The sequence below is a fragment of the Chamaea fasciata genome, unplaced genomic scaffold, assembly GCF_029207755.1.
Source record: "Chamaea fasciata isolate MVZ Bird 193981 ecotype frontalis unplaced genomic scaffold, bChaFas1.0.hap1 SCAF_1057, whole genome shotgun sequence".
Taxonomy (NCBI): domain Eukaryota; kingdom Metazoa; phylum Chordata; class Aves; order Passeriformes; family Sylviidae; genus Chamaea; species Chamaea fasciata.
In genome coordinates, this window is record NW_027095142.1 from 17,207 (window position 1) to 30,426 (window position 13,220).

At 61.8% G+C, this 13,220-nt stretch overlaps 1 protein-coding gene across 1 annotated transcript; it reads right to left on the minus strand.

Moving 5' to 3' along the window:
- Positions 1-3,065: 3,065 nt before the first annotated feature.
- Positions 3,066-12,985, minus strand: LOC136284525 (tropomodulin-4-like). The gene is made up of 10 exons (XM_066174872.1): positions 10,878-12,985; positions 9,549-9,683; positions 9,160-9,316; positions 8,251-8,373; positions 7,368-7,457; positions 6,869-6,999; positions 5,968-6,075; positions 4,856-4,999; positions 3,889-4,033; positions 3,066-3,153 (listed from the first exon to the last, which is right to left on the minus strand). The coding sequence occupies exons 1-10, from the start codon at positions 11,061-11,063 to the stop codon at positions 3,131-3,133; spliced, it is 1,242 nt and encodes a 413-aa protein (XP_066030969.1). The 5' UTR covers positions 11,064-12,985; the 3' UTR covers positions 3,066-3,130.
- Positions 12,986-13,220: the final 235 nt, after the last annotated feature.

The window sequence follows — 13,220 nt, forward strand, 5'->3', positions numbered from 1 at the left end:
ATGGGGAAAAACAGGAGGGAAAGGGGGAAAAACGGGGGGAAATGGGGAAAAACAGGAGGGAAAGGGGGAAAAACGGGGAAAAACAGGAGGGAAAGGGGGGAAACGGGGAAAAACGGGGAAAAAACAGGAGGAAAAGGGGGGAAACGGGGGGGAAATGGGGAAAAACGGGGAAAAAACAGGAGGAAAAGGGGGAAACGGGGGGAAAACGGGGAAAAACAGGAGAGAAAGGGGAAAAACGGGGGAGAAATGGGGAAAAACGGGAGGGAAAGGGGAAAAACGGGGGGGAAATGGGGAAAAACAGGAGGGAAAGGGGGAAAAACGGGGAAAAACAGGAGAAAAATGGGAAAAACGGGGGGGAAATGGGGAAAAAACGGGAGGGAAAGGGGGAAAAACGGGGAAAAGGGGGGAAACGGGGAAAAACGGGGAAAAAACAGGAGGAAAAGGGGGGAAACGGGGGGAAATGGGGAAAAACAGGAGGAAAAGGGGGAAAAACGGGGAAAAAACAGGAGGGAAAGGGGGGAAACGGGGAAAAACGGGGAAAAAACAGGAGGAAAAGGGGGAAAAACGGGGAAAAACGAGGGAAAGGGGAAAACGGGGGGAAATGGGGAAAAACAGGAGGGAAAGGGGGAAAAATGGGGGGAAATGGCAAAAAAACAGGGGGGAAATGGGGAAAACGGGGGGAAATGGGAAAAAACGGGGAAATGGGGAAAAATTGGGGGAAAACGGGGGAAAACGGGAAATAAATGGGAGAAAATGGGAAAAATGAGGAAGAAAAAAAGGAAAAAAATGGGAGGGAAAAGGGAAAAAACCAGGGGGAAATGGACCCCGAAATTCCCAGGAAAGGGAATTTTTGGGGATTTACTTCCTTTTATTTCCCATCCCCCAGGACGAAGGGGAGCAGCTCCAGGGCTGGGATCTCCGGGATAACCCCAAAAAATTCCCAGGAGCCGTCCCAAAATTCCGGGAATTCTGGAATCCGCCCACACACAGAGGGTGAGACCCCAACCCCCAAATTCCAGAGGGGTTTTTTTTGGGGAATTTTCCTTTCCTGGAATTCCCTGCAGCTTCTCCTTGGCCCCCCCCAGGTGTTCCCAAGGAAAAGAAGTCGGGAAGGAAAGGAAATTCCCGGTTTTCTGAAGGGAATTCCCGATTTTCCGAAGGGAATCCGAGCCCGGAGCGGCTGCGGGTGCTGCGGCATCACCTGCACCTGCGCAGGTGGGCTGGGAGTTATTTTGGGGGAAAAAAAGTCCCAAAAATATCCTAAAAATGTCCCAAGAGTATCTCCCAGAAAGTCCAAAAAATTCCCCCCAAGATTCCCAAAGAAATAAAAAAAAATTCCCTAAAATCCCCTCAAAACCTCCCCAAAAAATCACAAGAAAATCCTGAAAAAATCCCCCAAATAACCCAAAATATTCCCAAAATCCCCTCAAAACCTCCCCAAAAAATCACAAGAAAATCCTGAAAAATTCCCCCAGATAACCCAAAATATTCCCCAAATCCCCCCAAAATCCCAAGAAAATAATCCCAAAAATTCAATTTAAAAATCCCCCCAAAACCCCCCCAAAAAATCCATCAAATCCCATCAAAATCCCATCGAATTCCCAAAAAAAAAAAAAAAAAAATACTCCCATCAAAACCGCATAAAAATAGCAAAAAAATCCCTTAAAATCCCATTAAAACGCCAAAAATCCCCCCAAAAATTCCCCCCAAAAATCCCAACATAGAAAAATCCTAAAAATTCAAAAATCTTCCCCCCCAAAATTCCCAAATTTCCCCAAATTTCCTGTGTTGCAGCCGGGGTTGGCTCCAGGATCCGGCCGGGAATTGGGTCAAGGACGAAAACGTCGAGTTCGACTCCGACGAGGAGGAGCCGCCGCCGCTGCCACCGGCCTGACGACGGCCCCAAAATGTCCCCAAATGTCCCCAAAATGTCCCCAAATGTCCCCAAATGTCCCCAAAACGTCCCCAAATGTCCCCAAATGTCCCCAGAGCAACAAGAATAAAATGGGAAATTTTTTTAGATTTTTTTTTGGAATTTTTTGGGGGGGACTTTCGGGATTTTCCGGGGGGAATTTTGAGGGGTTTTTTTAGGGGGTGTTTTGGGAGATTTTTTTGGGGGGAATTTGGGGGATTTGGAGGGGGGAGTTTGGGGGGATTTTTGGGGGGATTTGGGAGGTTTTCCTGGGGGATTTTTGGGGATATTTTTTAGATTTCTTTGGGATTTTTTTTTGGGGGGGTGGGGGGACTTTTGGGGGAGGAGCCTTTTTGGGACTTTTTCCCTTTGGGAATCCCCCCCACTTAAATTTTTAGGATTTCCCTCCAAACCCTTCAGAAAGCCCAAAATTGGGGGATTTGGGGGTTCCCACGGTGACCCCACACAGCCAAGGGGACACAGTTGGGGACAAGGCCACCCCCAAAACCCCAAATTCCCAAAGGAACCCCAAATCCCCACCCCAAACCCCCAAATTCCCAAAGGAACCCCAAATCCCCCCCCCCCCAAATTCCCAAATTCCCAAAGGAACCCCAAATCCCCACCCCCAACCCCCAAATTCCCAAAGGAACCCCAAATCCCCCCCCCCAAATTCCCAAAGGAACCCCAAATCCCCACCCCCAAAACCCCAAATTCCCAAAGGAACCCCAAATCCCCACCCCCAACCCCCAAATTCCCAAAGGAACCCCAAATCCCCACCCCCAAAACCCCAAATTCCCAAAGGAACCCCAAATCCCCACCCCCAAAACCCCAAATTCCCAAAGGAACCCCAAATCCCCACCCCCAAACCCCAAATTCCCAAAGGAACCCCAAATCCCCCCCCCCCCCAAATTCCCAAAGGAACCCCAAATCCCCACCCCCAAAACCCCAAATTCCCAAAGGAACCCCAAATCCCCACCCCCAAAACCCCAAATTCCCAAAGGAACCCCAAATCCCCACCCCCAAATTCCCAAAGGAACCCCAAATCCCCACCCCCCAAATTCCCAAAGGAACCCCAAATCCCCACCCCCCAAATTCCCAAAGGAACCCCAAATCCCCCCCCCCAAATTCCCAAAGGAACCCCACATCCAGGGTTTTTCCGCCATCTTTCCAGTTTATTTCCATCAGTTCCTGAGCTCGGGGTGGGCACGGGGGGAACTTTTAGGATTTCTTCTGTTGGCGACCTGGGGGCAGAGAAAAGGGGGGGGACACAGCTGGGACCCCAAATTCCTCCCAGGGGACACTTGGGGACACCTGGTGACCCCTTGGGGACACCTGGGGACACTCCCGGAGCTCCTCAGAGCGGATGGGACAAACCTGGGACCCCAAATCCCCCCCTGGTGACACCTGGTGACCTTTGGGGACACTCGGTGACCCCAGGTGACCCTTGGGGACCCTCGGGGACACTCACGGAGCTCCTTTTAAGGTGGGTTCAGCTCTGGGACCCCAAATCCCCCCCTGGTGACACCTGGTGACCTTTGGGGACACTTGGGGACCTTTGGGCACCCTCGGTGGCCCTCAGTGACCTTCAGTTACCCCAGGTGACCCTTGGGGACCCTCAGTGACCCCAGGTGACCCTCAGTGACCCTTGAGGACCCCAGGTGACCCTCGGTGACCCTTGGTGACCCTTGGGGACCCTCGGTGACCCCTGGTGACCCCAGGTGACCCTCAGTGACCCTTGGTGGCCCTGGGGACCTTCAGTGACCCTCAGTTACCCCAGGTGACCCATGGTGACCCTCAGTGACCCTCGGTGACCCCTGGTGACCCCAGGTGACCCTCAGTGACCCTTGGTGGCCCTGGGGACCTTCAGTGACCCTCAGTTACCCCAGGTGACCCCAGGTGACCCTCGGTGACCCCAGGTGACCCCAGGTGACCCCGGGTGACCCCAGGTGGCCCTCGGTGACGCTGGGGACACTCACGGAGCTCGTTGTTGCGGGTGAGGGCGGCGGCGGCGCGCGCCCGCGGGCCCTGCAGGGTGAAGGTGTAACCGAGGCGCAGCAGGGACGGGCAGCGCTCCAGGGTGGCCGCCATGGCCATCTCCACCGTGTCCCCGAGGCGCTGGCACTGCGCAGGGGACACCGTCATCGTCATCATCATCGTCATTGTCACCGTCATCGTCATTGTCACCGTCATCGTCATTGTCATCGTCATCATCATCGTCATCGTCATTGTGATTGTCATTGTCACCCCCCAGCAGGGACATGCAGTGCTCCAGGGTGGCCGCCATGGCCATCTCCACCGTGTCCCCGAGGCGCTGGCACTGCGCAGGGGACATGGGACACACTGTCATTGTCATTGTCACCACCCCTGGTGTCCCCCAGTGTCCCGCCTGTCCGTGTCCCCATCCCCGTCCCTGTCCCCATCCCTGTCCCTGTCCCTGTCCCCGTCCGTGTCACCTGGTTGTCCACTCTGAGCTCGGTCAGCGAGGGGCACTGCCCCACGGCCCCCAGCACTCTCATTGTCATTGTCATTGTCATTGTCCCCGTCCGTGTCACCTGGTTGTCCACTCTGAGCTCGGTCAGCGAGGGGCACTGCCCCACGGCCCCCAGCACTCTCATTGTCATTGTCATTGTCATTGTCCCCGTCCGTGTCACCTGGTTGTCCACTCTGAGCTCGGTCAGCGAGGGGCACTGCCCCACGGCCCCCAGCACTCTCATTGTCATTGTCATTGTCATTGTCCCCGTCCGTGTCACCTGGTTGTCCACCCTGAGCTCGGTCAGCGAGGGGCACTGCCCCACGGCCCCCAGCACTCTCATTGTCATTGTCATTGTCCCCGTCCGTGTCACCTGGTTGTCCACTCTGAGCTCGGTCAGCGAGGGGCACTGCCCCACGGCCCCCAGCACTCGTCATTGTCATTGTCATTGTCATTGTCCCCGTCCGTGTCACCTGGTTGTCCACTCTGAGCTCGGTCAGCGAGGGGCACTGCCCCACGGCCCCCAGCACTCTCATCATCCCGGCGCTGGTGATGAAGTTGGACTCCAGGTTGAGGCTCTGCAGGCTCCGGTTCTGCTCCAGCATCTCGGCCACCGCCTGGGGACACCGGGGTGACACCACTGTCACCGCCTGGGGACACCACGGTGACACCACTGCCACCGCCTGGGGACACCAGGGTGACACCACTGTCACCGCCTGGGGACACCAGGGTGACACCAAAGGGACACCACTGCCACCGCCTGGGGACACCAGGGTGACACCACTGTCACCGCCTGGGGACACCGGGGTGACACCAAAGGGACACCACTGCCACCGCCTGGGGACACCAGAGTGACACCACTGCCACCGCCTGGGGACACCGGGGTGACACCGAAGGGACACCACTGTCACCGCCTGGGGACACCAGGGTGACACCACTGTCACCGCCTGGGGACACCAGGGTGACACCGAAGGGACACCACTGTCACCGCCTGGGGACACCGGGGTGACACCAAAGGGACACCACTGCCACCGCCTGGGGACACCAGAGTGACACCACTGTCACCGCCTGGGGACACCGGGGTGACACCAAAGGGACACCACTGTCACCGCCTGAGGACACCACGGTGACACCACTGTCACCGCCTGGGGACACCAGGGTGACACCAAAGGGACACCACTGTCACCGCCTGGGGACACCGGGGTGACACCAAAGGGACACCACTGCCACCGCCTGGGGACACCAGAGTGACACCACTGCCACCGCCTGGGGACACCACGGTGACACCACTGCCACCGCCTGGGGACACCAAGGTGACACCACTGCCACCGCCTGGGGACACCAGGGTGACACCAAAGGGACACCACTGTCGCCGCCTGGGGACACCAGGGTGACACCAAAGGGACACCACTGTCACCGCCTGGGGACACCGGGGTGACACCGGCGTCACCAGCGTGGCACCGTGGGGACACCACCCTTGGTGTCCCGGGGGTGCGGGGCCCGGCACGGGGTGGGGACACGGGGGACACGGGCAGGGAGCGTCCCCAGCCCACGCGGGGACACCTGGGGACGCGTGGGGACTCACGTTGGCCACGAGGTCGTTGCTGCGCGTGGCCACCAGGCTGAGGCTGCGCACGTGCGTGTTGGCCTGGATGGCCTGGCAGATGGCCTCGAGCGTGGGGACGGGGACGTCCTGGGGACACGGGGACACGGGGTCACCGCGGGGCTGGGGGGGGAGCTGTCGCCCTGGGGACACCTTGGGGACAGGGACCACCCGCCTGGGGACACCTTGGATGGGACCCACCACCCTGACACCATCTGGGGACCCCTGGGGACACCTCGGGGACCCTCGGGGACACGCTGGGGACACCTCAGGGTTACCCAGGACCGCTGGGGACCCTCGGGGACACGCTGGGGACACACGGGTTACCCAGGCCCCCTGGGGACACCTCGGGGACCCTCGGGGACACCTCGGGGACACCTCAGGGTTACCCAGGCCCCCTGGGGACCCTCGGGGACACCTTGGGGACACCCCAGGGTTACCCAGGACCTCTGGGGACACCTCGGGGACACACTGGGGACAGCTTGGGGACACCCCAGGGTTACCCAGGCCCCCTGGGGATACCTTGGGGACACCTTGGGGACACCCCAGGGTTACCCAGGCCCCCTGGGGATACCTTGGGGACACCTTGGGGACACCCCAGGGTTACCCAGGACCGCTGAGGACCCTCGGGGACACGCTGGGGACACCTCGAGGACACACTGGGGACACCTCAGGGTTACCCAGGACCCCTGGGGACACCTTGGGGACACCTTGGGGACACCTCGGGGACACCTCGGGGACACGCTGGGGACACCTCAGGGTTACCCAGGCCCCCTGAGGACCCTCGGGGACACCTTGGGGACATGCTGGGGTTACCCAGGACCCCTGGGGACAGCTCGGGGACAGCTCGGGGACAGCTCGGGGACAGTGCCCGCGGGCTCACCTTGATGTTGTTGAGGTTGACGTCCTGCAGGGCGGGGTCGTTGTCCTGCAGCCGCTGCAGCGTCTCGGCCACGTCCGTGGGGTTGGGCGGCTCGTCCGGCACCGGCCGGTACCGGTCCGGCTGCACCACGCCTGGGACACCACGGGGACACGGGGACACCGTGGGGACACCGTGGGGACATGGGGACACCGTGGGGACACGGGGACACCGAGGGGACACCGAGGGGACACCGTGGGGACATGGGGACACCGTGGGGACAGCCATTTGTCCCCCTGTCCCCTGTCCCTGTCCCGTGTCCCTTTGTCCCTGCCCCTTCGTCACTCACTGTTGATGCCCTGTCCCGTGTCCCATGTCCCCCTGTCCCCTGTGTCCCCCTGTCCCCTGTGTCCCGTGTCCCCTGTCCCCTGTCCCCAGTGTCCCCTGTGTCCCCTGTGTCCCCTGTGTCCCCAGTGTCCCCTGTGTCCCCCTGTCCCCTGTCCCCCGTGTCCCCGTCACTCACTGTTGATGCCCTCGGTGTTGCAGATGTTCCCGCTGCAGATGGCGTCGTAGTACTGCTTGTTACTCATCAGCGTGTACATGCCCAGGATGGCTGTGGGGACACGGGGTGACATCGGGGACACCGGGGACATCGGGGACACCGGGGACATCGGGGACACGGGGTGACATCGGGGACACCGGGGACACCGGGGACATCGGGGACACCGGGGACATCGGGGACACCGGGGGTCGCAGGGGGCGCAGGACCCCGCTGTCCCCTCGGGGTGGTGGCACTGGGCCTGAGGGTGGGGTCAGGGCTGCTTTGAGAGGGGACCAAGTGTGACACTGCAGGACAAGGTGGGTGACACTCAGGTGTGACACAGGGACGTGCCGTGACACTCAGGTGTGACACGCTGTGACACTCAGGTGTGGCAGGGGTGTGTGTGACACTCAGGTGTGACACGCTGTGACACTCAGGTGTGGCAGGGGTGTGTGTGACACTCAGGTGTGACACGCTGTGACACTCAGGTGTGGCAGCGGTGTGTGTGACAGGCGTGTGACACTCAGGTGACACGCGGCTGCCCCAGGGACAGCGTTACCCCGGGCCGAGGCCGCTCCAGCTGCCGATCCCGGCCCCGCGCGGATCCCGGCCTGCGCAGAGCCCGGCATCGTTCCCATCCCAATCCCATGGAAATCCCACCCCAACCCACCCCATCTCGTCCTGATCCCATGGAAATCCCGTCCTGATCCCGTGAGATCCCATCCCATCCCATCCTTTACAAATCCCACCCCCATTCCAAGCCCATCCCTGTCCCCATTCCCAATCCCAGTCCCCTCAGACCCACCGTTGATGTCACACATCCCATCCCTGTCCCCATCCCTGTCCCCATCCCTGTCCCACCCACCGGCGATGTCACACATCTCGGCGTCGGTGGCGTTGGCCAGCGCCTCCTCCAGCTCCGGCTCCAGCGTCACCTGCTCCTCCCCCGGCAGCGCCGGGGCCACCTCCTTGGGGACAAACGGCTTCCCTGGGGACACACGGGGACATGGGGACACTGGGCATGGGGACATGGGGACACACGGCTTCCCTGGGGACACACGGGGACATGGGGACACTGGGCATGGGGACACTGGGCATGGGGACAAACGGCTTTGGTGGCACTACCAGGGGCAGCACTGCCGGGGGTGGTGACACTGCCAGGGCTGGTGACACTGTCAGAGGTGGCACTGCCGGGGGGGTGACACTGTCAGGGGTGGTGACACTGCCAGGGCTGGTGGCCGTGCCCGGGGCTGGCGGGGGCCCAGCTCGCCCAGGACACCCGAGCCGCTGGCGAGGCCGAGCTAAATATACCCGAGCCTGGGGGCCCTGTCCCCTCAGTGTCCCCTCAGTGTCCCCTCAGTGTCCCCAGCCTGTCCCCACGCTGTCCCCACGCTGTCCCTGCTGTCCCCAGACCTTTTTTCTCCCCAGTGAACGGCACAAGGTCCTGGTGCTCCCTGGCCGTGCTGCAGGAAGTGTCCCTGTCCCCCTCAATGCTGTCCCCACGCTGTCTCTGCTGTCCCCACGCTGTCTCTGCTGTCCCCACGCTGTCCCCACGCTGTCCCCGCCGTCCCCAGACCTTTCTTCTCCCCAGTGAAGGGTACGAGGTCCTGGCACCTCCACCTGCTGCCTCTCCAGGTGCTGCAGGAGCACATCCCTGTGCCCCTCAGCGTCCCCTGGCTGTGTCCCTCAGTGTCCCCACGCTGTCCCCACGCTGTCCCCACTGTCCCCACGCTGTCCCCAGGCTGTCCCCAGGCTGTCCCCGCCGTCCCCAGACCTTTCTTCTCGCCGGTGAAGGGCACGAGGTCGTGGCGCTCCTCGGCCTCCAGCGCCTGCCGCTCCAGGTGCTGCAGCAGCGCCTCCCTGTCCAGGGGGCCCGTGGGGCTCTTCTGCGTCTGGTCCCGCTGTCGCAGCCCGGCGGGCAGCAGCACGTTCTGGGGACAAGGCCCGCGTCACCTCGGCGGGGCTGTCCCCCCTCCCCGGGGCTGTCCCGTCCCCTCCCCGGGGCTGTCCCCCCTCCCCGGGGCTGTCCCGTCCCCTCCCCGGGGCTGTCCCCCCCTCCCCGGGGCTGTCCCGTCCCCTCGCCGGGGCTGTCCCGTCCCCTCCCCGGGGCTGTCCCCCCTCCCCGGGGCTGTCCCGTCCCCTCCCCGGGGTCGCCGTGCCCACCTCGGGGTCCATCTCGGCCAGCTCGGCGTCCAGCTGCGCCAGCTCCTCCGGGGACAGCTCCCGCAGGATCTTGTCCTCGTCGATGTCGCGGTACTTCTCCAGCTCCTGGCGGTACGGCGTCATGGCCGCGGGGACCTGGGGACAGCGCCGTGTCACCGCCGGGACAGCGAGGGGACAGCGGGGGGACAGCGGGGACACGGGGGGACAGCGGGGGGACAGCGCCGTGTCACCGCCGGGACAGCGAGGGGACAGCGGGGGGACAGCGGGGACACGGGGGGACAGCGGGGGGACAGCGCCGTGTCACCGCCGGGACAGCGAGGGGACAGCGGGGGGACAGCGGGGACACGGGGGGACAGCGGGGGGACAGCGCCGTGTCACCGCCAGGACAGCGAGGGGACAGCGGGGGGACAGCGGGGACACGGGGGGACAGCGGGGGGACAGCGCCTTGTCACCGCCGGGACAGCGGGGGGACAGCGGGGGGACAGCGGGGACACGGGGGGACAGCGGGGGGACAGCGGGGACACGGGGGGACAGCGGGGGGACAGCGCCGTGCCACCGCCAGGACAGCGAGGGGACAGCGGGGGAACAGTGGGGACACGGGGGGACAGCGAGGGGACAGCGGGGACACGGGGGGACAGCGAGGGGACAGCGCGGTGGCACTGCTGGGACAGCGGGGACACGTGGGGACACGGGGGGACAGCGAGGGGCCAGTGGGGTGGCACTGCTGGGGGCACCGCTGGGACACGGGGGGGGGTACGCGGGGGACAGCGAGGGGACACCGCGGGACACGGGGGGACAGCGGGGTGACAATGCTGGGACAGTGGGGACACGTGGGGACACGGGAGGACAGCAGGGTGGCACCGCTGGGACAGCGCAGGACAGTGGGGACACGTGGGGACACGCGGGGAACTCCGTGCCACCCCTTGGGGACACCGTGCCACCCTCTGCGGGGACAGCGCTTGGGGACACCGAGCACACGCCAAAAATTGTCCCCAACCTTTGTCACCTCCCAGGGTCACACCCCGCTCCGGCCCCCCCCCAATTCCCGGCACCCCCCGGAGGTGACAAACCGCGGTGTCCCCAAATGTCGCCACCCCACAAACGCCACCGGCCGTGTCCCCAAATGTCGCCACCCCACAAACGCCACCGGCCGTGTCCCCAAGGCGGGGGGTGGGGACACACCTGCCCCGCCCCACCCCCCTCGGAGCGTGGGAATTCCTTTGGGAAGCGGCTCCAGGATCCCAAAAATCCCCAAATTTTTACGGCGGGAAGGGAGGGAGGGGGAGGTGACACCGCCACCACCCCCTTGGGGACATCGCGGGGCCGTACCTGGGGCCGATCCCAAAATCGGGGCCCGATCCCAAAACGCCGGCGCTGATCCCGCGAGCGATCCTCACGGCGATCCTCACGGCGATCCCGGATTCCCGGCGCCGATCCCGGAGCGCCCGGGGCCGATCCTAAGGGCGATCCCAAAAGCCGGGGCCGATCCCAAAGCTGTGGGGCCGCGCGGGGCATGAGATCAGCGCTTTATCGGGCCGGGAGGGGCGGATCGCGTGTCCCGGCCCTTATCGGGAACGGGGGGCCCCGCCCCGGCCCCAAAACCGCCGGGGGAAGGGACGGCGGATCCTGCCCCGGTCCTGTTAATCCTAAAACTGTCTGACCCTAAAAACCGCCGGGGGAAGGGACGGCGGATCCTGCCCCGGTCCTGTTAATCCTAAAACTGTCTGACCCTAAAAACCGCCGGGGGAAGGGACGGCGGATCCTGCCCCGGTCCTGTTAATCCTAAAATTGTCTGACCCTAAAACCCGCCGGGGGAAGGGACGGCGGATCCTGCCCCGGTCCTGTTAATCCTAAAATTGTCTGACCCTAAAACCCGCCGGGGGAAGGGACGGCGGATCCTGCCCCGGTCCTGTTAATCCTAAAACTGTCTGACCCTAAAAACCGCCGGGAGAAGGGACGGCGGATCCTGCCCCGGTCCTGTAAACCCTGCAAGGCTCCGACCCCAAAACCCGCCAGGAAAAGGGAGAGGATCCTTCTCTGGTCCTATTAATCCTAAAACTGTCTGACCCTAAAACCCGCCGGGGGAAGGGACGGCGGATCCTGCCCCGGTCCTGTTAATCCTAAAATTGTCTGACCCTAAAACCCGCCGGGGGAAGGGACGGCGGATCCTGCCCCGGTCCTGTTAATCCTAAAATTGTCCGACCCTAAAAACCGCCGGGGGAAGGGACGGCGGATCCTGCCCCGGTCCTGTTAATCCTAAAATTGTCCGACCCTAAAACCCGCCGGGGAAAGGGACGGCGGATCCTGCCCCGGTCCTGTTAATCCTAAAACTGTCTGACCCTAAAAACCGCCGGGAGAAGGGAGCAGATCCTTCCCAAATCCCATAAATCCGACCCCAAAAACCGCCGGGGGAAAGGGATGGCGGATCCTTCCCCGATCCTGTTAATCCTAAAATTGTCTGACCCTAAAACCCGCCGGGAGAAGGGACGGCGGATCCTGCCCCGGTCCTGTTAATCCTAAAATTGTCTGACCCTAAAACCCGCCGGGAGAAGGGACGGCGGATCCTGCCCCGGTCCTGTTAATCCTAAAATTGTCCGACCCTAAAACCCGCCGGGAGAAGGGACGGCGGATCCTGCCCCGGTCCTGTTAATCCTAAAATTGTTTGACCCTAAAACCTCTGGGGAAAGGGACGGCGGATCCTGCCCCGGTCCTGTTAATCCTAAAATTGTCCGACCCTAAAACCCGCCGGGGGAAGGGAGCAGATCCTTCCCAAATCCCATAAATCCGACCCCAAAAACCGCCGGGGGAAAGGGATGGCGGATCCTTCCCCGATCCTGTTAATCCTAAAATTGTCTGACCCTAAAACCCGCCAGGAAAAAGGGTGTGGATCCTTCCCAAATCCCATAAATCCGACCCCCAAAAACCACCGGGAAAAGGGAGAGTGGATTCTTCCCCGATCCTGTTAATCCTAAAATTATCTGACCCTAAAAACCGCTGGGGGAAAGGGACGGCGGATCCTTCCCCGATCCTATAAATCCAAATGGGGTTTGGGGGAGCTGGGAGCGAATTTTGTGGGGTCTTCCGGAAAAGGGGATCCCTAAAACTCTATTTTGGGATTTTCTGGGAAAAAGAGATGCCATCAACCGTTTGTTTATTGTAGGGTCTCCTGGAAAATCAAGGGTTCACGAGCTTTGTTTATTGTAGGGTTTCCTGGGAAAAAAGGGATCCCACCCCGTGTTTTCTGCAGGATTTCCCAGGAAAAGGGGATCCCACCCTGTATTTTCTATAGGATTTCCCAGGAAAAGGGGCTTCCGCCCTATATTTCTGTAGGATCTCCTGGAAAAGGGGGATCCCACCCCACAATTCTGTAGGATTTCCCACTACCCCACACAAACCAACCCCCAACTCCACTTTATTCCCTCCACCAACACCCCTGGTGAAAAGTGACCCCCCCCCCAAAAAAACCCCACTCTGGGTGATCCCATATCCCTAAATCCCAAACCCCAATACCCCAGTATCCCAAATCCCAATATCCTGACACCCCGATACCCCAAATCCCGGGATTTCAGGCACTGGGGTCACTTGATGACGATTTTTTGGTGTCCTGGGCAGGAGTCCCTCAATAAACCCATCGCTGCTGATGACCTCAACACCTCAACATCCCGACACCAC

Excerpts from the sequence above, each read along its gene's own strand:
- LOC136284525 (XM_066174872.1), bottom strand. The coding sequence starts at position 11,063 with ATGCCCCGCGCGGCCCCACAGCTTTGGGATCGGCCCCGGCTTTTGGGA. Across the intron at positions 5,000-5,967 it reads GCAACGACCTCGTGGCCAAC|GCGGTGGCCGAGATGCTGGA; the intron begins GTGAGTCCCCAC and ends CGGTGTCCCCAG. Across the intron at positions 3,154-3,888 it reads CACCCGCAACAACGAGCTCC|GTCGCCAACAGAAGAAATCC; the intron begins GTGAGTGTCCCC and ends CTCTGCCCCCAG.